The 27,949-nt window shown below is 47.1% G+C and overlaps 2 protein-coding genes across 3 annotated transcripts in view; one reads left to right on the top strand and one right to left on the bottom strand.

Moving 5' to 3' along the window:
• siah1 (siah E3 ubiquitin protein ligase 1) overlaps window positions 1–16,632 on the top strand; it is a 28,209-nt gene extending 11,577 nt beyond the window's left edge. The window contains exons 1-3 of one of the 2 annotated variants that reach the window (XM_063197542.1): window positions 2,737–3,784; window positions 6,308–6,364; window positions 14,425–16,632. In XM_063197542.1, the coding sequence (XP_063053612.1) occupies window positions 3,661–3,784; window positions 6,308–6,364; window positions 14,425–15,275 (1,032 nt within the window). In that variant the 5' untranslated portion in view covers window positions 2,737–3,660 and the 3' untranslated portion in view covers window positions 15,276–16,632. Of the gene's footprint in view, window positions 1–2,736; window positions 3,785–6,307; window positions 6,365–14,424 lie in introns of those variants that run through there. The other variant, XM_063197543.1, reaches the window with a different exon arrangement.
• A 3,740-nt stretch (window positions 16,633–20,372) lies between these two features.
• The window catches only part of lonp2 (lon peptidase 2, peroxisomal), a 49,800-nt gene continuing 42,223 nt past the window's right edge, over window positions 20,373–27,949 (bottom strand). The window contains exons 14-15 of the mRNA XM_063197541.1: window positions 24,092–24,282; window positions 20,373–21,744 (exon numbers count right to left, since the gene is read on the bottom strand). Coding sequence (XP_063053611.1) covers window positions 21,514–21,744; window positions 24,092–24,282 — 422 coding nt within the window. The 3' untranslated portion in view covers window positions 20,373–21,513. The remainder of the gene's footprint in view (window positions 21,745–24,091; window positions 24,283–27,949) is intronic.

Genomic DNA, 27,949 nt, shown 5'->3' with positions numbered 1-27,949 from the left:
ATTTTTCTAATATCGTGCAGCCCTACCTGTAACCACATATTGGTTGGTATCACCATCATTGATGCTGGTGTGTTGATGATGATTTTTGTGTGTGTACAGTGTGTGTGATGTGAACCTAGGGGTGGGCGGTATGGCCAAAAATGTATACCTCGGTATAATTTTAGCCACGGTATATATCACGGTATATATCACGGTATTGTACATTTGTGTATAATATGAAAAAAATTAAGTGTTTTGTAGCTAAATGACCAAAAGACCATTTTTTATTTTATTTTTTGAAATGACTGGTCAGACGTTGTTTTATCTATGTGGGAATTCTTGTCATTCAAATAATTTGAAAACACATTTTTAAACTTTTAATCTATAATAGTCAGATACCATGAATGATATTTTCTCAACTGGGCATAGTAACACACAGTTATTGAGGCTGGTGCAATGCCTTAAAATATAAGGCAACTAGTGTTAGCACATCTTTGTTACCTGCAATGAAATTAATAACTTGGGCTGTTAGCTAGTGAGCTTGCTTTTCATACAGCCTTTAAAGTAATTTTACAGTCCAGAATTGAAATGTTTTGGCATCACATACAATTGCAAACAATTGTAGCCTACATTACACATTTTGTATTGAGTAGTTTTTAATGAAATGCCTGTGCTGCTGTTATTCCTCTGCGAGTGTGCAGGACGCAATGCGCTATTGTGGTAGACGGTATGACACAAAATCTCTATCATTGATGAAAAAATATCGCACACGATATTATACCGCGGTTACCGCCCACCCCTATGTGAACCCATCCAACACAAGTGAAATTTGGCATTTTGGCTGATTTGCTTTAATTTGAATGTCTGTGTGGGTGTGTTTGTGCCTTGTATGCATGTGAAAACATGATGGTGTTTGTTTGTATGCATTTGAGTGTCACAGCAGCACATTGTGGTTATTTTTAACCCCAGGGGTTGCTGAGTGATGCCTCCTTGCAGAGCAGTGTGGCGTCTGGTGCAAGAGTTGGCAGTGTACGAGGCAGGCTGCATCACGTCATCTTGTGGTGAGCACTGAGCACCTAGCCTAAGGTGAAGGTGTCTTTTGTGTGCAGAGGCTGTTGTAGATTGCAGGAGTTGTGATAGTGGGTGTAGGCTGTTGTGTAATGTGGTGGATGTAGGTTAGTGTGGCGTGGCATGGCAGCTCTGCAAACATCTCTGTCCTGAGTCAGAGCTTAACTCAGTGAGGGTGCTGGTCGTCTCTCCCACCCAATGACAGCATAACAAGGAGGACTCATTCGCTAGCAGTTGAGAGCTGCTGTTGGTATATGTAATGTGCTCACAGAGGATTTTAGAAATGTTTTGGTTGTAGACTTTATTAGTGACAGGACGGACGGTAAAGAGACGGGAAACGCTTTGGGGAGAGAGATGGGGAATTGGAACCCAGGTAGCCGATGTAGCAGCCCAATGCCCCACCGTTAGAGTCATGGTAGGGCCAGTGTAAGCTTTTGTTCAAACACCGATAGGGTTTCCTTTCTATTTATTGCTATTTATGAGAGTGTTTCTACTTATCTCTACCAGGGGAAAAATCAAGAACCTATATTGGGTACAAATATGTCTTCTGAAGGCCTAAACAGAGCACATCCAAAAACTGCAATAAAATTTGTATCATCTTTGAGGGAATGCTATGACTATGCAGGATCATACAGACCAAAACGGACAGTTTTGTAACAAACATATTCCTATCTATGTACCTGCATGCATAATGTGAGCTCCCTTCATGGTTTAGTTCTTGAGCCATGAGCTTGTGAACTTTGACAAAAAAAGAGTGTGAACAAAATGGGCACCCCCCTCCCCCAGTGAAAATGGCTGTAACATGGAAAGTATACATCTTACACTCAAATAAATTTGCAATGGGCACATATGGTAATTTTTTTTCTGATTTTTTTTGAGACCTAAGTGCACAGGCTCCTGTTGAATTGACATGGAATGACCCAGACATGATTTAAAAAATTTATTTCTGAATGAAATGACTAAGGTTGCTGTGCAAATTGTAGATGTCCTTTTATTTTCGAGGTTCATCATACCATATTTCATATGAGACTGCACAACATGACGAATGGTATCATGGTGATGCCAGCTAACCCTCCTGCCAGCCACCTTGACTAACGAATTTTCTGCCGGAAACTATGAATACAGACGGATTAGCCTGGAAAGACGCAGTTGCTGAAACACTGCTCAAGCACAGGCACAGGAGAAACATTGTGTTCTGATTGGAAACCAGTGCTGTTATGTTCTCATTGGGAATCGGTGCTGTGTGTTGTGGGTCCGTTCCCTCTTCAGGGGCTGCAGAGATTTTGTTGAGGCGGCAAAAACTGGTTGTCTGGGAAGTAGTTTTGTACAGACGCACACACGCATAAATGTAATACATTCAGCAACACAATACATGCATCACATAAATCCAGGCGACGTGTGTACCCAGAGCAGAGCTGTATGTGTGTAGCAGTCGCAGCCCATATGCTGTGGAGGTGGAGTTGTGGAGACTGTAACTTGAGCTGGGCTGCTCTTACGTTCTAGAGCAGGGCCTCTGCTATACACTCACTCACACTCAATCGCTCCCTCTCTCCCTCTCTCCCTCTCTCTCTCTCTCTCTCTCTCTCTCTCTCTCTCTCTCTCTCTCCTCTCTCTCTCTCTCTCTCTCTTCTCTCTCTCTCTCCCTCTCTCTCTCTCTCTCTCTCTCTCTCTCTCTCTCTCTCTCTCTCTCCTTTGCCTTGCTCTCTCTCTCCACCCCCTACGCCTTCGCCTGTGGACTCCAAGCTGACATTCCACTTCTCCAGCAACACACACACATACACACACACACACTTTCCCTTCTCAGTGTCCTCACTCTCTCCACACAGTCGTCAGGCAGTGCTGGGGACCACACACAGGACTTTTGGGACTTCTTTGGACTCTTTGCGTCGTGTTGGATTGTATTTGTGTGTGTAGCATTGGTCGGCGGGGATCGTGGAGTGTGTGTGTGTGTGTGTGTGTGTGTGAGAGAGAGAGCGGGATCCTGAGGCAGACAGGCAGGCAGGCAGGGAGTGGCTGCATTGGGGCTGGAATGTGCCGCGAGAGGGAAGAGAAGTGAGGGAGCGTGGAACAAGAACAGCCCCAGCAGCCAGAGCACTCGCACTCACTTTTTTTTTTTCCTTTCCTGTTCTCCCTCTCCCCTCGCCCTCTCTCTCTTCCTCTCGCGCTCACTCTGCCTTTTGTCTTCTCAGCGTTCACTTTTTCTGCCTTTCTTGTAACTCTCGGTGGCTTTCATGTGTCCACTGAGCTCTTAGTGAGTTCTCCTGCCCCTTACCCACCCCTCCTGGAGTCTACTGCCCCTTAGCCACCCCTCCTGGAGTCTACTGGCCTGACATTCCTGGAGTACAGAGGGGTTGTGTTGTCCCCCACCGCCTTGTGGACATTTTGGCTGCTTTTTTGTTGTTGTTGTACTTCAATCTAACGGGATCTAGAGGACGGTGCTGATCTAAAGGACTGGATCTGCTGCTGGACTGAGGCCTCTTGGCCACCTGGCCACACTCCTGTGTTGTTGTGATGTGCGTTGTGGAGTGTGCGGTGCGGTGCGTTGCTGGGGGCTATGGCGTGGTGGCACTGGTGAATGTGAGGGAGCGATGAGGAGCGGGGTGGGGGGTCCCCATGTCGCGGGCTGTTAGGCCACCGCACGTCCACTCGTGGAAGGGGGTGCTCAAGCTCTTCAGCTGCATCGCCGCACGCAGCAGCACCACCGACACTAGTGACACCCCAACCCCTAAGGCCAAAGGTAACCTCACCGGCTAGAGCGACACACACACACACACACACACACACACACACACACATACACAGACACATAAGCGCACACATAGCCACTGACACCCCTAAGGCCAAAAGTAACCCCATCTGGGCAGGTCTCTTCACTCAGGCCATAATATCACTTAGCAAAACTCTCATTTTCATCTTTGATTCATACACACACACTCTCTCCTTGGTTTGTCTATGAATGTTTTGCTGCCTGTTGCTTTATGTAATGTAAGGCTAGTAGTTATATTGGGTCCTTCAAGAAGTGGTGGATTCTTAAGTGAACCAGCAGTGATTTCACATGCCGGATAGGACTTAAGGTGGCGTGCGTGCGTGCGTGTGTGCGTCGAGTTGCCGTTATCTGTTTAGCCGGTCTTTTGCCTGCCTCTGTGAACAAGGCTGACTTCGCTGATGTTTGTCTCAGAAGATCTAGTCACACAGCCAGGCTGATGGACACGGATTCATGGTGCACTGACACTGTCATGAGGGGGCGAGGGGGACTGTAGGTGTGTGTCATGTAGGGGTGAATGAGTGTGTGTGTGTGTGTAAGCTTACGTATGTCCTGACTCCTGTATATCTGTGTGTGTGTGTGTAGTTTCCACAGGGGTATCCCCCTCCGTCTAGTAGCCTTCTGAGATGAAAGATAAAAGATAAAAGACTCAAGCATGTGTTTGATGGTAAACATCCAGCTTGACTGTATAGAGAAGGCAGGTTTAGACTTGTACCCTCACCCAGACGCTACTGAAGACACACACACACACACACACACACACACACACACACACACACACACACACCAAGACATGTTAAGCCCAGGCTTAGGCTACAGACACACAGACGTACACCTAACTATACAGACAAACGGGCACAAACGCACAGGGTGGTCTGTTTGAGTTTCAACTCCACCAGTTGTGTGTGTTGGGCTTTGGTGTTGTGTGTGTGTGTGTGTGTGTGTGTGTGTGTGTGTGTATTGTAGTGCTGCTTGGTAGTGTGTTTGAAGGGGAGCTAGCTGCTGTAGCATCTTCTGAGATCCATCCAGGATGTCATGAAAAATTGACGAGCTGGTAATGCGTCTTTAGGAGCAGAGCACAGGGCTACATAGTGGACTAGAGCTGCATTATCACAAGGTGTACAGTGTGTGTGTGTGTGTGTGTGTGCGTGCCTAAGGTCTTGCAGCCTGCTAGGCTAGATGAAGGCTGCTTTACATTAGTGGAGAGACTTGCTGAAGAAGTGTGTCTGGAAAAAGTGCTGACCTCAGGTCTCCCCTGGAGTACTGGATTAGGTCCTGTGTGTGTGTGTGTGTGTGTGTGTGTGTGTGTGTTTCCATTAGTGTGAAGTGTGTGTAACATGTTGTGAAAAACTGTTTGATAAAGAGTGTGTGCTGCTGCTGTGAGGTAATCTTGAGTCCTCGGCGCCTGAGGAGCTATGGGAAAGTGTGTGTGCGTTTGGCAGAATCACTAGACCTTGGTCTTACACACAGCCTTGCATTTCAACGCTGGCTGCCACTGTAAAGCTCCGACACCACCTCGGTTTCCCCATCCACGTCACGCCACTGATCTCTGGTCAGTGTTCCCTTTCAGGTCCATGAGTGCGTGGTAGAGAGTAGGGATGTACCGATACTGGTATCGGTATCGGCTCCCGATACTGCTCATTATACTCGTACTCGTACTCGTCAAGCACTTGCCGATACCAGCTATGAGTACTACTACTACTCAAAACAATGCAAAATCTTGTCATGTTCTGTGGACTTGAAATCAGCATGGAAAAAAGTGCCACCTCATACATTTACTAACATTTAAATATTCATGGAAATGGACAATAAAAATATCACAGGTGGAAAAAACAAGGCCATGCATTTATTTTCATTGTATTTTGGTGGTAAAAGGTATCGGTATCGGTACTCGGTATCAGCAAGTACACACATTAATGTACTCATACTTGTATCGGTTTTCAAAAAAGTGGTATCGGTGCATCCCTAGTGGGGAGTCTATAGACGCATCTGATCTGAGTTCAGCATCTCATCTCATCTCATCTCTGCGTGTGCCTCAGGCCAGTGGATCCCATGGGGCTCTGCTCTTGGATTCCCTCTTTTCTGATGAATCAGGCTCAATGTCTGGCTGGCTGGCTGGCTGGCACACAATCGTCTACGTTCGTGCGCGTGCATACGAGCGTAAAAGGAACATTTGCCTGCTTGGCATGTCTGACTAGTTTGTGGTAGCTGGTGATGAATCATCTGTGTTCTTAAGTTCACATATAGAACATCATTCGCATGGAAAAAGTGTGGGTCTCTCGGGTTCTGCATGTGTCAGGTTTATTTTTGCTTTTGAGAAGGTTTTGCCCAGAAGAGTTAAAAAATGAAATTTGCAGACAGTCGCGTAATTGTCAATCAATGTGAAAGCTTACCACTGATGTAAAATTGTAACACTGATGCTTTTAATAATCATGTTGTAATCCTGTTTCTTTCTCTCTCTCTCTCTCCCTCTCTCTCTCCCTCTCCCATCCGCAGAGGTCGACCCATTTCAGGAAAAGACGCGAGACTTACTTGGGAATCATATGGACGACGGCAAGCACACTTTTTTTTCTCTCCCCTTTTTGTCTTTCTGTCTGCCTATGTTGTTTACATTGTGAATCCTGCATAGGATGGTGTGTTGAACTGTATGTTTTGCCTGCAGTTGTGATGTACTCAAAACCAAAGCAGCAGCATGAGTGGTGGCAGTGCTGTATATGGGGGTGCTCAAGGTGCAGGGCAGGGGTGGAAAGTAAATACTGTTTTACTCAAATAGTTGTAATTAAGTACTTTTTATTAGTAGTTTGTATTTTTATTAAAAGTGGTGCTTTTACTTTTGCTGGATTACATTTAGCCTGTTAGTTAATTAGCCTGGGTCCAACCATGCTCTCTGTGATTGCGCACAAAATTGCATGACCAAGATGAAGTCGGCTATTTGTTGGCATCCTTTTTTGGGGTGAATTAAAATTGAGCGTTTCAAGAGTGAACTGATTGATTGCTTCAACGCGTAGCATACAGAGATGCATTTTATAGACTCAGCTCCCTAACTCAAGGCCCTCAGAGAAGACTTTGCCAGACCAATGGTTTGTAGTTACGCTAGTCAGGCAAATGGATGATTGGCCATGCCAAGACTGTCAGGGGCGACGTGTGGAAGGCAATAGGGACCCTATTGGGAAGTGGGCTGGGATGAAGGGGATAGAGGTGAGTGAGAGGTTGCGTGGGGGGAGGTAGGAGAGGAGATGCTCGATCATGAAGCTGTAGAGCAGTGTGGAGCTATTTGGGGGGTTGAGAGATGTTTGGGTGGAGTGGTGTGGTTTGTGGGTGACTCCTGATGGCTTAGCACCCGCTGCTGCTGCTGCTGCTGTTTAAGCAGGGGGTTTGGTCAGCCTAATGGCCATCTGCAGCGGGATGTATTGATCACCGCTGTTACCCAGGACCTGTGGCCTCCGCACAGATGGCTTACAGGCTGGCCTGGGAAGGGCCGGCTTTGCTGGTGTACCAACCCCCCACCAAGCCAGTGTTTACACTGTGCACGAATCTCCCCCGGTCGTAGCACAACATGCATGCAAAACACCCATAATACCATAATCCCCCATTTAGACCCAGTTTTCTCATGTAGTCCCCGGTCACCTGGCTCTCTGTCCTGCTCCCTTCATATCATCCTATCATCCTCTTCCTAATCAATGACCCCATTCAAATCAATATGTTTTGTTAGAATGAGTGACTACACACATTAGATTACTGCAGTTGGTATTGAGGCCATTGATAATGTTTACAACTCCTCTCAGTGCAAGTTGGTCCCATCCTCCCTGCCTTCACGCCAGTGCTGACTCCTCCTCCTCCTCCTCCTCCTCCTTCTGAGTAGGGAGGGCCAATCTGCTTCGTACAGTAAGAATAGCAGGGAAGCTGCGTCGACCAACCATAGACGTATACTTGTGAATATCAGCAAGATGCAGTGCCAAACAACCATAGACATCACTCTTGGAGCTGATGTCACTTCCTGCTGGGCCTGAGGATATCCTGTCCTGTGGCGGTCTGCAGGCCAAGACACCCATCCTCCCTGGCAGTAACGCTGGCACACAGCAGCCCTCACAGGGGAGGAGGAATGGGCTGCCATGCCTGCCAGACGTGTGTGCGTGTGTGCGTGTGTGCGTGCGTGCGTGCGTGCGTGTGTGTGTGTGTGTCACGCAGTAGTAATCTTGGAAGACACCTCCTACGTTGGTAGGTGTCCCTGTTTAATCCAGGTTATGAGTTGCCTTGTGGGCACTAGGCCTACTCTTTTGTGTAAGAGCAGGGCAGTGGAAGTGCTATAGTCTTGGCAAAGTATCAGACAAGAGCATACGGCAAATGTCTTCATGTCTGCAGTCACCATTTAGCAACAAAACCCTCACTTGTTCAATCAAAATGCATTTTAGCATTGAAGCTGTGTCCTCTCTTCAAACCGCCTTACATGGTCATTGTACTAGAGGGGGATTTCCATGGGGCTGTAGTGCGGTGGGCGGCTTTTGGATGGCTATTGTAGCAGACAGGTCTGGAAGTACTGTAGCCAGATTCGATCGAGGAGAGACTCTAGAGTTCACAATAAATATGCAGTGGAGCCTCAAGTCTTTACAAATGGGACCAGCGCTGGAGAGGTTTTGGAAAGAGTTTAGTCAGAAATTTGACACCCATGGCCCTCTCCTGTCCTGTCAAAGACAGACTGCATGTGTTTTTACCCATGCTGAAAGTGGATTGGTTGGTTATTGGGGTGGAGGGACGAGGAGCCTTGTTTTCTTCTCCCTCCTGTAAAGGAGAGGGGGAGGAGTGAGGAGAAGAGGAGAGCAAGGAATGGAGGGATGTGGAGAAGGGAATGGAGGAATGAGGAAAGCGGAATGAAGGTAGAGTAACAAGGAGAAACTAGACTGCCTGTGCAGTCGCCTTCGACTGCTTAAGGTATATCCCCGAAACGCAACGCTTCCAGTCCCCCATCATTCCTACCACTCCCGTCCACCTTTTCATAAACGTATATGATAAATACAAAATATTAAAGAAATATATTTAATATCTATACATAGATCAATGACGTGCATAGGCTTAAAACCAAATGACTATTGTGAAAATGAAGCAAAAAATGGGGCAAATGGTAACACTGTTTTAATGGTTCACTATTACAGTGAATATACCACATTAGGTACAGTGTAATAACCATTGTAACAATATTTAATGCCATGTAATACCAGTGTAACACCATATACCAATTTTGTACTACATCATGTATTTTTGTGTAAGTGGTATTACATGGTATTGCATATTGTTACACTAGTATTACACTAGTATTACATGGTATTAAATATTGTATACTGGTTATTACACTGTACCTGGTATTGCATATTGTTACACTGGTAATACACTATTAAATGGTATTAAATATTGTTACACTGTACCTAATATGGTAGATTCACTGAAATGGTGAACTGTTAAAATAAGGTAGTACCGGGCAAATCAATCCACCCAGTCAGAAGTTATGGGCCAAATAAAAATTCCGCCATTTTGAAACTGTTGACCTCCAAACTCAAATCAGTTCATGAACCTACCCTAGAGCATTAACACACCAAATCTGGGACAAATCCATCCGACTGGTCAGAAGTTATGAGCCAAACAAACATTCGGCCATCTTGAAAGTGTTGGCCTCCAAACTCGAATAAGTTCATGAACCTACCCTAGAGCATTAGCACAACAAATCTGGGAGAAATCCATCCACCCAGTCAGAAGTTATGGGCCAAACAAAAATTCTGCCATCTTGAATTCAGCCATCTTGAAAGTGTTGACCTCCAAACTCGAATCAGTTCATGAACCTGCCCTAGAGCATTCACCCCAAAAATCTGGGACAAATCCAAACATCCGTTCAAAAGTTATCGCGTTAACACGAAAGACCTTACGCGGCGGCGGCGGACGCGGACGCGGCGGCGGACGCGGCGGCGGCGCACGCAAAACCATTACATCCCCGACGCTCCGCGTTTCGGGGATATAATGAATAGGGGGTTGACAAGAGGGCAAGGAATGGAGCGATGGCATTATCAGGAGAGCGAGAGCGATGAGGAGAGAGAGAATTTGAGAGAGCCCCTTCTTCCCCAGAGTAGAGCGCTGTATTAACTTAGTTTTTTTTTTAGAAAGCAGACTGTTTATGGAATGTTGGCATGTGCTCTGCTCTCTTCCCCTCCACACTCCCCAGATCTACAGCAGTCTGAGGAGGACTCTCTAGACAGCCAGGGCACCCCTCACCACACGCACGCACGCACGCACGCACGCACGCACGCACGCACGCACGCGCGCACGCACGCACGCGCGCGACAGGACTACTCTCTCCTCTGCCAAACGTTGACAGTGTCTGGGGGGGGGCTGACTAAAGGGGTGCTGTGAAGAAAGTAGGGATTCAGGAGAAAGAGGGAGAAAAGAAGGGAGGACTCCAGGTTCCAGTAAAGGAAGGGAGTGTAAGGGTACAGGAGAGAAGAGAAGAGAAGAGAGATGGGATTGTTTGTAAGTGGAGAGGGAAGGAGTATGAACAGGGTGTGTTCTGTTCGAATGCCATTCCTTTGGAATTCTGACATTGGGAATAACATTTTTCTCTGCCAGAAAGGCCTCTTTGTAGTTCTCTCTAAGGCTTGAACCCTTTGAACTCCATATTGGAGTTTGTTTGTCGAGAGGGCCGTATAGAATGGATCAAACAGTGGCGTTTGGATTGTACTGCCCACATTCAGTATGTTGCTAGACGCGTAACCAGCACAAACTAGCATGATTGAGCTCTCCAGCAACAGTCTCAAAGGAGCTGGCCGTCAAGACAAAGTGAGTATTTTGTTGGCAGCCGTTCAGACTAATGGTGTTTAGATGGCGGCTGTGTCTGTGTCACGGGAGTCGTAACATCATATTTCCTGACTGTGCACAGCAAAGCAGACATGCTCAGCTCAGCTTAGATCCGGCTGTCAGGTGGAGACGCCTCATGCCTCCTCACTGCTGACGCAGCCGCAGCTCACTCACTTATGCCCACTCACTAATGTTTATCATGCCCAGAGCAGGTGAAGCTGCCCACTCACTAATGCTCATCATGCCCAGGGCAGGTGAAGCTGCCCGCTCACTAACGGTACATGCACACCAAGATGTTCGCATTCACTTAACGTCTCCGAGAGCATTGCGTGTCCGAGAGGTTCGCGGGCTGCCTTTCACACGGCACAGTCCACGTCCACGTTCTATCCGCGGGCAGCTGCCAGTCATTTTCAATGGGAGCCGCTCATTGAACGCGGATGTCGGCGCAGGTCGGGACGGACATGCGCCGCGCTTACACCGCGCTCCTGTGTGCAAGGCATGATCTGTTTTCATGTATTCTAACCGTTTCGGACTGATAATGGAGACGTAAAGTGGACGTCCGCGCCGTTGGTGTGTATGCACTGTAATGCTCCATCATGTCCAGGCTGCTCACTAATGTTCCTGCCCAGGGCCGGTGGAGCAACCCGCCGCTCGCTAATGTTCATGCTCTCCGGCAAGAAGAGGACATGGTGGGCTGTCTGCTGCCTCACCCATAACACACCTCAGTGTAACCAGTGAAGGGGCTATGGATGAGTGTTATTGGCGTGTCCTGCTCCAGTAAGTGGGCTATGGCTGCTGCTGGCTGGCTGTGTGGGGCAACAGTCGGCTTCTCCCTCCTGCCTTGCTGCAATGAGTGGGCTGCAGCCAGGTGTTCAGCAACATGAGGAGAGGAGCAGGAACAGGAGGCGCCCTCTGTATCTCCATGTCCAACTCTGCTCTAGGGGGGACATCTCCATCTCCAAAACTGACTCCATTGCGTGCGTGCGTGCGTACGTGTCTATCCCAACACTGCGTATAGCTCCACAGCAGCAGGCAGCATCTCAGCTTGTCTGGGTAGCTTGTGTTGATTTTGACTGTGTGTGAGAGTGAGCCATCAGGACTAAATCTGTCCTGGGTAGCTGGTAGCAGCTCGTGCTGGCTGCCTATAAATATCCCAGTGGCTTTATCACAACAGATGTGTTTACAGTCCTGTCCCTCACCCTTCAACACAGTACACATGCTCGCTCGCTCTCTCTCTCGCTCTCTCTCTCTCGCTCTCTCTCGCTCTCTCGCTCCCTCTCGCTCTCTCTCTCGTTTCTGGATATAAGCTCATTTTACATCTCCACTTGAGTTAAATAATTGAGTTTTACCTTTTCCTTTTCTTCCTGGCATTCGATTTGTCTGGTATTGTACTTCTAGTGCTAAGCTAGGAACCATCATTTGAATCTCATGGGACCAGCTAGCTGCTAGTTGGTCCCATAGGATTCAGTGGTAACTTAATTGCTAGCTTGGAGGAAGGATTTGCGTTGCCAGGAACCGGCTGGGAGTACAGTAGAAAGGTTAAGCTCAATTCTTTAACTCAAAGGAAGGTGTACAATTATTTTATTTCCAGAAATGGTACGGCATGGCTTTAACCCACCCTAGCTTTCCTTCTTGGCCCAAACCTCCCCCCCAAACCCCCACACCCCTGCTTCCTCTCCTTCCCTGATTCCCTTACTGCTGTGGGCAAGGCAAGTCAGCATTATGACCTTGCGAGCTCAAGGTCTTGGAGGTTTCCCAAGACCTTCACCTTAGTGCCATTCACACACTCCCTAGATAAGATTGCCTGTGACTTCTTTGGAGACCACACACGCAGACACACAATCATCCCTCACTAGCAAGCGGGATAACAAAAACAGTGATTGACTTTCCCAGATGAAGTCAGCGTTGGCAAAGAGCGGAAGACGAGAGCCACAACACCATCATTACGTGGTCTCTCTGTATCTCTCTTTCTCTTACTCTCTCGCTCACTCTCAACCTTTCTCTCTCTCTCTCTCTCTCTCTCTCTCTCTCTCTCTCTCTCTCTCTCTCTCTCTCTGTAGTTGCCGTCTCTCTCTCTAGTTGCTGGCTCTCTGTCTTGCGCTCATTCTCCCTCTACCGTTTCACTCTGTGTAGTCACTATACTGTCAGCTGTGAGAGGCTTCACTTGTCTCCTACCCTCTGTGCTGCCTGGAGCTCCACCTGTATGAGTGAGAGTGTGTGTATAATGCTGCTGCTGTATCATGTCTGTGTGTGTGTGTGTGTGTGTGTGTGTGTGTGTGTGTGTGTGTGTGTGTGTGTGTGTGTGTGCGTTCATAAGTGCATGTGTTGCATGAATCCATCGTGCTGAAGGGACCACGCCTAGTGTCGGACTGCTGCAGGGGAAAAAAAAATGTCATCCCTCACCTCGCTCTCTCGCTTGGTCCCCCTCTCCCTCACCACAACTGGTTCCCATAGCAACACGTGTGTAGAAATTTGAGTCCACTTCACCCGTCTGACTACGGCACAGCTTTTCACTTTGGTGAACTCATCCACCCTGCCAATACTCCCTCACTCCGCTTCTCCACCCCACCACAGCCCTCCTCCCTTCTCCTCTTCCCCCACCACAGCTCTCCTCTCCTCTTCCCTACCCTCTCATCTCTCCTCTCCTATCCTCTTCTCTTCCCTACCCTCTCATCTCCCTCTGGCCAGAAATAGCTGTGGCTCTGTGCTGTCACAGCAAACACGCCCCCATCCCTCCACTGCCCCCTGTACTATCAAAACACCATCAGCAGCCTCCCTCCACCCCCCTCCGCTCCACCCCCTCCCCTCTGCGGGTGTACTCTAGCCCCCTTTGCACTGTACTGTGCTGTGCTGAACTTCAGTGAGCTGCCTCCTAAAAACACAGCTTTCCCCACCCAGGAGGCCCAGACAGGGGTGTGGGCTGCTGAGGCTGGGTAGGAATAGGGCTGGGGGGTTGGAGGGTAGGAATAGGGCTGGGGGCTGAGGCCGAAGCTGGAGTGGGTGTAGTGGTGGGGGCTTGTGCCTGCCCCTGAGCTATATTTACCCCTGTGGCTGAGGGTAGGGTGACCTTAACGGGCTGGAATTCGGGAGCCAGCAATGGAGGACTACATTGGAGCTGCCAATGTAGTTTGTCTGGATCTTGGTGTCTCTGTCATTGTGTCTGTGCGTCTTGCTGTCTCTGTTATTGTGTCTGTGGGTCTTACTGTGTCTCCAATAGGTCTGTGGGTCTTACCATCTTGTGCCATAGTAGGAGCCTTAAGCTATGTGTACTGTACTCCAACAAAGTCATTATTTCTCTACGGAAGGTCGTCAACTAAAGCGACTGAAAAAATGTCCCCGGCTGACAGGCCAGAGCCGTTATGTAATAAGCTAAATCAAACATGTCAATTTCATGTTTAGGGCGAATGAAGCAAATCGATGGCTGAACTTCTTCAGCGATCTTGGCTACTTTGGTAGAGTGGGTCGCTCTTGGTCTACACGCAGCTTTAGCCTCCTCACTCTGTTGCTACTGATGCTGCCGCCACCGTTTCTATTTCTCCCACGGGGGACAATAAAGCTGCTGCTGCTACTACTACTGCTGCTGCTGCTAATGCTATTAGCTGGAACTGTTTAGACAGCTGTTGGGGAATCAAAAGCACAAGAATGAAAACTTTGTTGTTTTAACGGATGCCTATCCCCCCCCCCCCCCCCATCTTTCACACTCTCCTGCCCCATCCCTTCCTCTTCTCTATCCCCTCCTCCATCTCATCTCCATCTCTTCTTTCCCCTGTGTGTAGAAATGAGTCGCCAGCCTGCGCCAGCGCTGCCCACCGGTACGTCCAAGAGCACCCCGTCCCAGCGCGTCCCCACCCTGTCGGGCACCACGGCCTCCAACAGCGACCTGGCCAGCCTGTTTGAGTGCCCGGTGTGCTTCGACTATGTGCTGCCGCCCATCCTGCAGTGCCAGAGTGGCCACCTGGTGTGCAGCAACTGCCGGCCCAAGCTGACCTGCTGCCCCACCTGCCGCGGGCCCCTGGGCTCCATCCGCAACCTGGCCATGGAGAAGGTGGCCAACTCGGTGCTCTTCCCTTGCAAATACGCCTCGTCGGGCTGCGAGGTGACGCTGCCGCACACGGACAAGGCGGAGCACGAGGAGCTGTGCGAGTTCCGGCCCTACTCGTGCCCGTGCCCCGGCGCCTCGTGCAAGTGGCAGGGCTCGCTGGACGCGGTGATGCCGCACCTGCTGCACCAACACAAATCCATCACCACGCTGCAGGGGGAGGACATCGTCTTCCTGGCCACGGACATCAACCTGCCGGGCGCGGTGGACTGGGTGATGATGCAGAGCTGCTTCGGCTTCCACTTCATGCTGGTGCTGGAGAAGCAGGAGAAGTACGACGGCCACCAGCAGTTCTTCGCCATCGTACAGCTCATCGGCACGCGCAAACAGGCCGAGAACTTCGCCTACCGCCTGGAGCTGAACGGCCACCGGCGCCGGCTGACGTGGGAGGCCACGCCGCGCTCCATCCACGAGGGCATCGCCACCGCCATCATGAACAGCGACTGCCTGGTGTTCGACACCTCCATCGCGCAGCTGTTTGCCGAGAACGGAAACCTGGGCATCAACGTCACCATATCCATGTGCTGAGGACACAACCACATACACACACACACACACACACACGCACACACACACACACACACACACACACACACACACACACACACACACACGCCACCCCAGGCTGTTTTTTCGCACACACAAAAAGAAAATACACTTACACACACACACACACACACACACAGATGTACACAGATGCATACTGACGAAACAGACATGGACATAACATGACCCACACATGCAAATGCACTTGACAGAAAACACACACACACACCTACTCACCACACACATGGACGCATTTCTGGGTTTTACTGAAAAACATGAAGGGGACGAAAAAAAAAGTGGGGCGGGAGGGTTTGTCTGGCCAGCTTGGAAGTTGGAAGTTATTGCCCCTCCCCTTCTTCTCCGCATCTACCTGGCTGCTGTGCGATTGAGTGGGAAGTGGCTGGGCTGGGGTGGTGTGGTGTGGCGTTGCACTGGGCTGCTAGGCCTAGCTGGTTTGATGTGGCGTTGCACTAGCAAGTGTGGCGCTGCAGCGAGCTGCTGGGCCCGGGTGCTGTGGTGCTGTGCTGCACTGCTCGACCTCGCTGACCTCTAGGGTGGAGCTGCACCGCTAGGCCCTAACTGGCTGTTGTGGTGCTGCTCTGCCCTGCACTGGCCTGGCCTCCTCCAGGGCTGGGCTGGGCTGCTAGACCTGGAGATGATGCACACAGGACGTCACAGACTGCTAGCTGGGTCTGTGGGGTGGGGGTGAAGGGCTGGGTTTAAAGAGACCCTGCCCCTCTCCCCCTCCTCCTCCCTTCCCCTGCCGTGGCAGAGGCTGGCATGGCGGGCAGCGTTGAGGAGTGTGGAGCAGCATCCAGAGCCAGTCTGCTGTGGAGAGGAGAGGAGCAGAGCCGAGCCGAGCCAGCGCGGGGCTGCAGGCTGGGAATGTGGAGGAGCAGAGTAGCTGGGCAGCCGTGGACAATTTTTAAGTTCTAAAGCAGTCTCCGTTTGTTTTTTTTCTCTTCTGTATTTCCTTTTTTTTTTTTTTTTCAAATCCCCTCCTCCCCCCTACCCACCCATTCTAAAATGTATATAGAGTTAAAAACATTTCAGTTTAAATTTGAATTAAAAAAAGTACGATTTTGTTTTTATTATTGACCATTTTTCCTTTTGATTCCTTTAATTATGGGACTGTAATTATTATTGTAATTATTTTTTTGTTATGTTCAAGAGAAGATTGAAATTGGTTGTTTTTATTTTATTAATTTTCTTTTTTAAATGTTGTCTTTGGTGTGTACAGGGGGGTGGGGGGCAGGACAGAATTAAATAGCTCTGTGGTCCTTATCTTCGTTTATTGTTTTTGTTTGTTTGGCCATTAAATAAATCTATCTTTTTCATATCTCTGGCTTTGCTTGCTTTTGAGTTAAGGGGATGTGCCTCTTTTACTTGTTTTGCCTCTGAAACCCTAACCTGACTCTCGCTCCACAAATATACACCTGGTCCTGGACATAGCAAGGGCTTTAAATTAACACCCGCCAACTGGCCAAATGCTGGTTAAAATTCAGTTGGCCTGGTAGAAAATAAAACGAGCCCCTTTTGACTCCTTAGTGAGTGTGTTTCGCTTGTAAGATTAACATCTACCAAGATTAACAACTACCAGTCTGAATGTGTGCTTATCAAAAATATTTGCATGTGATTGAATTGTTTATCCAATGTAGACCTATTTAACGAGCTGTACTTTTACCTAGTCACAGATTCGAAAATGCAGTTGAAATTACAGAATCGATGAGTCCATGCGAGCGAGCGGGCATTGTTTCTGAAACAACTGTCGTGTTTCACTTATTTTTCCTTCAGTAAGTTTCAATTTCGACTCTCGAAGTCACATCTCTGAAAATCCTGTGATCCCGATTGTATTGCATTTTGGTTTGGGAGCAGGGTGAATCCAAAGGTCCTCCAGACCCTCGTCTTTTTCTGCTCTCAGCTTTGTGAGCTCACACGACGGGTCTGGCGAGGAGTCCGACTCAAAGAGGTCGAATATTAGATCAGGGGTTCCCAAACTTTACCATGACAAGGTCCCCCTTATACTGGTAGATTCCAGTCAAGACCCCCCTTACATGGGTCGTGTCACACTATTTTTTCTGTGTACCCCCTTTCACAACCATAGAAGTCCCACTGGGATGTAGGATAATATCAAAAGGAATAGGAATATTGTTTAGCTCGTTTTTGTTTTAAATTTGCTGTGCATGTTATTCAGTTTATTCAATTATTTTTTTTGTTGTGCTGTATTTTTCCTGCCATTCTGCTGCCGATCAGCTCCAAAAATAAACTTTATTTATTGTTTCGATCACGCTGGATCTTCATCAGGCATATGGGTAACAGGAAGAAGCAGTGACTTATATCACATGACCATTCATACACCCGCCCAGGCAAGACACCCAAGGGTGTCAATCACATAGACAGTCAGGCGTCTTGGCCTGTGTCCATTATGCATCAGGCAAAACCAAAAACATTTAACCCTTGGGTGTCTTGCCTGGGCGGGTGTATGAATGGTCATGTGAAATAAGTCACTGCTTCTTCCCGTTACCCATATGCCTGATGAAGATCCAGCGTGATCGAAACGTTGCTTTTTAAATAATAAAGTTTATTTTTGGAGCTGATCGGCAGTGTGCAGACCTACCTTTTTCAACAGTCTGACTTTTTTGTCTGGCACCTGCAACAAGTGTTTTTGGATGTGCGCACCCTACCCAAAACTACCTACAGATACCTACCAGATAATGGCTGCCAGGATGGCCGTGAAGAAAAGGGCAAGGTCACCTCTAGTCCACTGTTCTACTTCTTTGGTCAGACTACTGAAACGGCAGTGATGTTTGATGTGGCCATTTGACACGTGACCTAGGCATATTTATCCTGTTATTGCTAGTGTTGCACCGATACCAGTATTGGCCGAGGCCCCGATAGGCCTGCTGCACTAAAATGGTGGTATCTGTGTCAGCGAGTACCAACAAATAGGGCACCGATACCATTTTACACAGATGCTCGTTTGACACTTGAACGCAGCCTTGATCTTAGTTATTTTATATCAAAGGTACTTAAAAAGTATTAAAAGTTCTATTGGATTCACTTTGTACATCAGTCTTTTCCCTTTTTCACAAAGGTAGGCAGCAGCCCAACAAAGTTAAAATTTCAAACTATCGGTATCGGCTGATCCTGCAGTCGGGTATTGGTATCGGGGCCAAAAAATGGTATCGGTGCAACAGTAGTTATTGCCGAAGAGAATAAGCATATTTCAGATAACCCGCCAGTGTGGCATTTCAGTAGTGAAGTTGGTAGTTTAGTTCTGCAAGTTGAAGACTGGTGAGTGGTGAGCAGGCTCCTGTTGCGCCTGTGTGGAGGTGTGGTGTCAGTGTAACTTGTGCTGTTGTATTTCTGCCCTGACCTGGGATTGACACCTCTCCTTTCGTGTCACCCTTGCAGCTCAGCCATTTGATCTACCCCATGCACAGGCCATCAGGTATAACACACTGTACTGTGGTGGCAGTGCACGCACTGTGCATATGTAGTATAGACTTTCTACTTTCTCAGCACTGTCTTGCATCCTGTAGCTGGGTGCTGTCCACGTGTGCTGCTCCAGTCATCAGCCCCAGTCTGTCTTCAGGTCCTTGGGTCAGGTCTCCTTAGAGGTGTGCAGCGTCCACCTAGTTAAGCCTCAAACTTGTAATAGTTTTGAACTTATCAAAATATTACACAGTACCCTGCCAATCTAAATTCCCTATTTAAGTTTCAATGCGTGTCTCCCCCACGCACAGCTTGTCTGCTCTCCACTATCCTATCCAATAAACATACAAAAATGCACTTAAAAAAAAAACCAAAACACTTTGAGTACATTGTTTCTCTTAATTGTTTGGACAATCCACTTCCCACCTGTAGGGTGACCGTGGAGGGAAGTCTGATGATCATCAACTCCCAGCTATCAACGGTCTAGGGTTGGGAATCAACACCCAGTTATCATCAATGGTCTTTAATAGGGTTGGGAATCAACACCCAGTTATCAATGGTCTTTAATAGGGTTGGGAATAGGGCTGGGTAAAATAATCGAGATAATCGTTTGAATCGAATCGAAATTCACATAATCGATTCACAGGGTACAAAATCGATTTTTTTGGTTCTTGTTCTTTTTGTTTAATTTAGGTCTAAGGAAAATATCCAGTAGGTATTAGTCAATTAGGCCTAGGCCTACTTATTACAAATTAGCAATCTGTTAACACTGTCAAGCCACAGCCCTTTGACATTTCTATATAAAAATAGGCAACAGCATCTTTTGGGGGAAATCCTGGCACCAAGAAGGGAACGATTGAATCGATTCGGAATGAATCGAATCGAATCGAATTTAAGCGTGATTAATCGATTCAAAGCCCTAAGAATCGAAATCGAATCGATACAGGAACATGGCTGCGATACTCAGCCCTAGTTGGGAATCAACACCCAGTTATTATCAATGGTCTTTAATAGGGTTGGGAATCAACACCCAGTTATTATCAATGGTCTTTAATAGGGTTGGGAATCAACACCCAGTTATCAATGGTCTTTAATAGGGTTGGGAATCAACACCCAGTTATTATCCATGGTCTTTAATAGGGTTGGTTGTTGGGATCAGTGGGTTTGGAAACCTTTATTGGGTGAAATATGTGGCTCCTCCTGAGTGGCTCCTCTCTGCAGCTGGGAGAGCCACCTTGTCCTGGACAAGAGCATGTGTGTGACTGAGTGCATATGTGTGATATGAGCGGTGCTTAAAAGACTTAAAGGTGTACTGTGTAGGATGGTGGCCAGAGTAGGTATTGCAACTATGCTGCTCCTTGAGGAAACTGTGCTTCCTATTGACCAAATTTGATCTTTTCATGAATATTTACAAAGTAATAAACTAATTATCAAAATGGCGGACATGGAGAAGATCCGCCTTTTCATTTCCCCATCATAATGAACACTTAGAATTTGATGATGGTGGTGTTGATGATGGTATTTGTGAAAAAAGTAACAGATTGGTGAATGGGCAGCATGGATTCTGGAAAGAAACTTCCAAAAATGTTACACAGTGCACCTTTAAATCAACACTGACCTACAAGCATTACACTGCACAGCATACAAATCTAAATTAATCTTTATTTGGTCTTATTATGTACTAGGTCAAAGCACCAACCAGACTTGGAGCAGACGGCAGACAACACTGCTCCCCCTTCATTTCCCAGACAATGTTAGTAAAGGCACACTTAAGGAACACTGGGTTAGGTTTATTGAAACCGTAGTTGCTAGCCAGTTAGCAACATGGATACTTGCCAGTGGGAAATTCATGTCATCTCTACCTCAAGGCCTAACTGTTATGACATTCCCTTGTCTGCTCTCTCAGACGACTTGAGGGTGCTACCTAGACCACATCTAAATCTGAATCACCTCGGCTCAGTCTGAATCACTTTGTAACTCATTCAGCTAATTGAGTTAAATGACCCAGATGTCTGTCTGGCAAGGGGTGTGTGTGCACGTGTGCCTCATATCTGTCTGGCTAGTTCATTAGGAATAGCCTCCCCAATTGCCTTCACTACTGTACTGCTACTGTTAAAGGGGTATGCCACTATTTTGGGGCTTAATACAGTTAAAATCGTTGGCTGGGGTTTACATGGATCCATTGAATTTCACTAGCTTAGCGACATATTCCCTCTTTTAACTTGTCTTAAAGCAAGACAACGCTTAACATGAAAAATAAGACACTTTACCACCTTTATAAACCCTGGCCAACGATTTTAACTGTAGTAAGCCCCAAAACAGTGGCATACCCCTTTAACAGTAAAGTGGATCAGCTTGAACTAGAACTGGGAACTGAGGAGACTTCTCTCAACTCCATTAGTTTTAATTAACGAGGCCATCAAATAAGTGCTACAAGTAGTACAATCTGCACATCTCGCCAAGAATATGCTCTGTGTGTCCGAGGTCTCCGTTGCCATGTTTGTTATTGTCCATCGAGGTGAGTGTGTGTGCGCGCATCTCTTTCATCAGTGTCATGAGAGTGTGAGCCAGAGAGTCTCAGAAGTGTGTGTGTGTGTGTGTGTGTGTGTGTGTGTGTGTGTGTGTGTGTGTGTGTGTGTGTGTGTGTGTGTGTGTGTGTGTGTGTGTGTGTGTGTGTGTGAGAAATAGTATGCTGGCGAAGTGTGTGTGCCTCATAATTTGCTGCCGAGGTGTGTGTGTGTATGTGTGTGTCATAGCTTGCTGGTGAAGTGTGTGTGCGTGTGTGTTATAATTTGCTGGCGAGGTGTGTGTGTGCCATGGGATCGGTGTTGGTGGGGAACCCCCCGCTGAAGGCCGCGTTGAGGACCTGGTCGACGCTCGCCGCCAGCACAAAGTCGAGCTGGGCCCGGATGTGGGCCGGAATCTCCTCCAGGTCCTTCTCATTCCGCTTGGGCAAGATGACCCGCTTAAGCCCCGCCCTGTGGGCCGCCAGAACCTTATCTTTAATCCCGCCCACCTACAGACAGAGGAAGAGCGGGAGAAGGAGGAGAGGAGAGGACAGGTGAGGTGAGGAGAGGAGAGGAGAGGAGAGGAGAGGTGAGGTGAGGTGAGGTGAGGTGAGGTGAGGTGAGGTGAGGTGAGGTGAGGTGAGGTGAGGTGAGGTGAGGTGAGGTGAGGAGAGGAGAGAGGGGAGTAGAGTAGAGTAGAGTAGAGTAGAGGAGTGGAGAGGTGAGGTGAGGTGAGGTGAGGTGAGGTGAGGTGAGGTGAGGTGAGGAGAGGAGAGGAGAGGAGAGGAGAGGAGGAGGAGGAGGAGGATGAGAGGGCATTTTACATGTGCAGGGATCAGAAAAACCTTGTGTATAGCCAGAGAACATCCTGTACAGCAGTGTTTCCCAACCTTTTTTGTCTTGTGTACCCCCAACCCGTTTTGTTTGTGAATACCCCCTAAGTCAAGTTCTATATCGCTTTCTCTATCCCAATGTAACTAAGCTCCATCTATTTGTTAAAATTGCATTTTTCCAAGTACCCCCTGCAGTGTGCTCGCGTACCCCTAGTGGTCCACGTACCCCTGGTTGGGAAACACTGTTGTAAAGCAGAAATGGTATAGCCCTTTCATTCAGATGGGGTTGTGGGAGGTCACACTCTCTGCTTGCTGGATAACCGCAACTATGTGATACATTGCTGACATTTCCAAGAGCCTTAACAGATTACGACTCGGTCATTACCACTTTGGTGGCAACAAGCCTATAATAAAGGCTCTGCAGGAAAGGCTTAATTCTGCCCACCTTCATATACTGTACATGGGCACTAGTAGGCAAATACGTTAAAAAAAAAAAAAATCTGGAAAGAATTCCTGATTTTTTTTCAACCTGAAAATGGATAAACCCGCCATAGATAACTTTGTTGTATATTTCCCTGCCTTTTCTTGCCCTGTGCCAATGTCAGCCCAGCAGTGACTCCTCTTATTCATCATCATGAGCTAATATTTTGTGGGTGGATGTGGACCTCACATCACAACCACACCACGCCCCAGGAGGAAAACATCTGCTGTGACCTACACATGAGTGCCACACAGTACAGCAGTGGTTCCCCACCTGTTTTTTGGGATCCCTAGGGGGGGTTGCAAATGAACTTTTTATGAAATGAAATGATCTTCTTATAATGAAAAAAAAAAAAAAAAAAACAGGGAAGAACAGAGGTTAACATAAAGTAATTTGTTAGTGACAGTACTCACTTAAAAGGCCAATACATGTTTTTACTTTTGATGTGAATGTCTAATTTGGATTTAGCAATATTAACGGACAAATAATGTTTGATGTTTGGAATATGGCGGGGTGTTGTTTGCAAAAGTACGTCCCGACAGAAAAAGTTTGGGAACCACTGTCGTACAGCACCAAACAGTGCAGTATGCCTTGTCAGGCAAGCACTTCGCTAATCACATATTGTGTATGTATTTATTTTCCCAGTTCATTTTTTCCTCGTTTGACGTCACTGGGTATGGGTTCTATGCATGTTGTGCGTGGTACACATCAGCACGAGTGCGTTGCAATTTGCGACCTTGCCTCCTCCACTTGCGCTTGTCTCCTCGTCCCGCCTCCTGGCCCCTCCTCCATGGAGAAAACGATAAAGTTTCCCAGCCGTCAGCATAGCCACAACAACTTTTGAGGGACTGTTTTTCATTCACCATCCCAATTGCAAGTGAGAAAAAGACTCTACAATTGAGCTTTTGCAAGATATTGAAATATAATGCTGTTGTCAGTGATGTCATCATGACATATTACTTCCTGGTACGAGGAGAGAAACAAGTGGAGGAGGCAAGTGGAGGAGGCAAGGTCGCATATTGCAACGCACTCATAGAGTGTGTGGCAGAGCTGTGGGCCCAGCCTGGGGGATATCCATCTGTGGTGTGGCCTAAACATGAGCTAAGCGGAGCGGCACTCCGCCAGCCTCGCCCTCATGAACCAGCAATTTCGGTTCCAAAACACACATTTTGTGTGATGAATTTATAGTGTAGGTTTGCCTAGTCTAACGTCATGTTAAGTGCTCTATGGTGTAGCACGCAACACATTACCAAGATTTTGACAGCTGTGTGTGTGTGTGTGTGTGTGTGTGTGTGTGTGTGTGTGTGTGTGTGTGTCTGTATGTGTGTGTGCATGTGTCAGTGTGTGCGCATGTGTCAGTGTGTGCGATGTGCGTGTGTGTGTGTGTGTGTCTGTATGTGTGTGTGCATGTGTCAGTGTGTGCGCATGTGTCAGTGTGTGCGATGTGCGTGTGTGTGTGTGTGTGTGTGTGTGTGTGTGTGTGTGTGTGTGTGTGTGTGTCTGTGCGTGTCTGTGTGTGTGTGTCTGTAAACTGGGCCTCACAGGCAGCACGAGTCCTCGTAGTGTGATCTCTCCGGTCATGGCCACGTCTGAGCGCACCAGCTTCCCGCTGAAGAGTGAGGCCAGACACGTCACTATGGTTACGCCGGCGGAGGGGCCGTCCTTCAGCACGGCGCCCGCGGGGAAGTGGAGGTGGATATCTGTACCCTCCATGGGGTCGGCATGGCCCGACACTAGAACCACGCACGCACACGCACGCACGCACGCACGCACGCACGCACGCACGCACGCACGCACGCACGCACGCACGCACGCACACACACACACACACACACACACACACACACACACACACACACACACACACACACACACACACACACACACACGCACACACACACACACACACACACACACACACACACACACACACACATTACACAGCTATTACAGAATACAGGGCAAGACTGCAGGAAATCATTTCATGGCTGAAATAGTTTCGGTTGCCATCATCACTATATCTAGTACCCAACATAATTGTAGTGCCCCATGCTTGATTTCTGCCATGACAATATGGTAGCGACAGGCTTTTACAGCGGACCTAAGGTACATTAAATAACAGAGGTAAGCACAATTGTTATTAGTAGCCGAAGACCTGAATCTCACCAAGTAAAGTGCGAGACAGGAGTAGACACAAGGTGTATATCAGTCCCTGATTGAGGAGGACTACGTGGCCAGTACAGTATATATTAGCCACAGTCTCGATCCTAATCAGCTTACGACTGCTACATACTGACTCCTGCCTGCCTGCTGGCCTTGACCAAATGTCCCACTTCTCACCGCATTGGAGTTCAGAGCCACACAGCTCGATGTTACGTCAGGCACCACAAGCAACCACAAGCTCATACTTGACACTGCAATGCTATGGTTTCACAGCTCTTATATTAAACACTGACTACACTACGCTATGGTCTAACTGCTCTAACATTACATACTGCCTCATACTATGTAATGCTATATCTCAATACCCTTATATTAGGCACTGACTTCACTACTGTATGAAATGCTATAGAGTTGTGTAACTCCTACTGTGAATTTTTTTTTTTACTATACTATGTAATGCTATGGGTTCAAAGCTTATTATTCTAGGCACTGCCCTATGCTAAGCCTTAGCCGCTAAGAGCTATTGTATTAGGTACTGAAAACACTGTGCAATAGTGTGCTATAGCTAACAGATATTATACTAAGCATTGACTGCAGCATACAATAATGTGGCTTCATATCCCTTATTGTAGTGGCTTCTTAGTCACTGACGCCGTGAGGTGATTTTAATAGTTCTTTGATGGTTTATTTTCCATGTCACAAACTTAATCAGGTTCCATTTTTCTTTTGTCACGAAATAAAAAAGTTTCTCAAATAATAAAGTTCTTTTCACATCCCTTCTAGTAGTTAGACTCTGAATGCACCCACTGTGTAACACTATAGTTCCATAGCTCTTACACTACGCTCTTGACTACACAGCAATGCTATGGTTACAGCACTGTGCTGACAGCATGATGCAATGCTATGGTTTCCTTGACTCACTGTGCTCCCGATGCCATGGTTACCAAGTGACTCAGTCAAGGGATGACCGTTACAGAGAGACTTCTGCACACTCTTTACAGACTTGCTCCGAGGAAACTCAGCTCCTTACTTGCTGTAAGGAGCCTACAGTACCATTAGGAACATAATGGTGAAGAAGAAAATGGTAACATAGTAGAGGCTCCATCAGAGATGCAACAGATTATTATACTGTGGTTCTTGATGGGAATATTAACCTATTATTTAGTGTGTTTTACTTATTTTTGTCATTCAATTACTGTATTTATTTTGTTTTGCTATACTATTCCTGCCAATCTGGCACTGCCCCCCTAGCACCCCTATCAGCCCCATAGAGCTTGAAAGTGATGTCACTTCCCTCGATTTCATGGGACCTCAACAGCGTTTTTAGCCGAAAATCGTAGCATGTAATCCAATGGCAGAATTAAAATGATATTTCGATCCCCTTCGGGTTGTGCCACGAGCTCCACATATGTTGTTTCTGATATTTTTGTTTAATTGTTCGTACGAACCCCTAAACTTTTTAGAAAGTTGTGTTTCTTCACATTTTTCATGCAGACGGCCACGGAACATTGATACTTCTGCATGAATAATCTTTATCTAGCCTCTTAAACAGCATATTTGTAGCCCAGCGCATGTAATGACTGAGATCGGAAGATATTTACTCGTTACCATGTTGTTAGATGGTCAGCTTAGGTCCCGTGAAATGCGGAACTAAGGGGCGGGACTTTCAAGCTCTATAGGGGTCTCTGAAAAACCTTGTGCTAACCTACAGGCTGCTGATGAGCTACAACTACAAGCCATCTATGGCTGCTAAACGCCTGTAGCTAATCGTTAGCACGTGCCATGGGTGATGAGTGTGGTAAAGTGCTATAGGTAATCATTAACACATGTCATGATCTGATGAGCTGCTTAGCATCACTAGCGATGAGTACTAGTCACCAGCTGCTGGTTGGACTAACAGTTTTTTGAAAGTGTCTGCAAGTCTCACTCTTTTCTCACTCCCTCAATCCATAGTATTTCTCTATTAGCCCTATTTGTATTTGTTTTTTTCCCCAGCATTTCCATATATCGAATGTCCATGAGGAGAATGTTTCAAGCCAATGAGAATGAGCCATTGCACAGTCAACCTATTCACTTATAACTGGAGAAATCATGGTAAAATCTCACTCCCAACTGAGGTCAAAACTTGACAGACGTGGTTGGTAAGCGCATAGAGTATACAGTACATTTGGTGAGTGTGCAGTAGAGTTTGACGTGTCTGATTTCTACTTTGTTTTGGTTTGTTTGACCTTTATTTATACAGAAAGTTTCAGTTGAGGTATGAAAACATGATTCTTCCATAGAGTCCTGGCCACGTATCATTGGTGTCTGCATAGCTGTGCATGGTTGGCTTGCCCTTTATGTATGATTTGTAAGGGTGTTTGGTATTGAGTTGCACACACATACAGTATGGTTGGTCAGTGTGTACACAGTTTAGCGTATATTATTTCTATACAGAGTTGTAGAGTTTGGCATAGGTACGTTCAGTTGGTGTGTAGTGTTTGCCGTATGTGATTTCTGTATATGTACAGTTGTTGAGTGTTTAGAGCTTGACTAATACTGTATATTCTAGACATATAGTTCGAGAGTGTGTAGAGCAGGGGTCCCCAACCTTTCTAGGTCGGAGGGCTACGAAGGGCTACCCGAGGGCTACCGAGAGCCACCCGAGGGCTACTTTTGAACAAAATCCTCTACTGATGTCTTGACATCATTCCCAAATCACACAAGATTGAATGATAATTTGTGTATAATTTATAAGAAAATATTCTTTATAGGCTATAAAGAAATATCTCATATTTAAATTAAGAGAAGCATTAACTGTGACTAAAATCTTGAAGTCGTGACTATTTATCAACCTCCTTGGTGGGCACCTCAGAAGCATCACGTTGGTGATGCCTGGTGTAGAGTTTGCCATTGAGGTATAATCACGTTACGTTCGCCAGTGTGTAGAGTTTGACGTTGGCAGCTATGGTTGGTGAGTGTGTTTGGCGTATACTTTGTATATAGCATATTCTACACGTACGGTTGGTAAGTGTATAGAGTTTGGTGCATTATGATATCTATAAGTACGAAGGGGTGGTCCTGAGGGGTGGGCAGACTGCATTATTACCAGGGGCGGTACTCGCTAGGGGGTGAAACTTGGCCTCCCCATCATGACATCACAAAAATCGCCACTTAGTGCTATTAATAGGTTAACATGTTATGTCTGCGCTGTTACAATGTTATTATAATAATAACATGGTATTAGCGGTTTTAGCG

The sequence above is a fragment of the Engraulis encrasicolus genome, chromosome 4, assembly GCF_034702125.1.
Source record: "Engraulis encrasicolus isolate BLACKSEA-1 chromosome 4, IST_EnEncr_1.0, whole genome shotgun sequence".
Classification (NCBI taxonomy): domain Eukaryota; kingdom Metazoa; phylum Chordata; class Actinopteri; order Clupeiformes; family Engraulidae; genus Engraulis; species Engraulis encrasicolus.
This window is presented reverse-complemented; position numbering and strand designations above follow the sequence as displayed.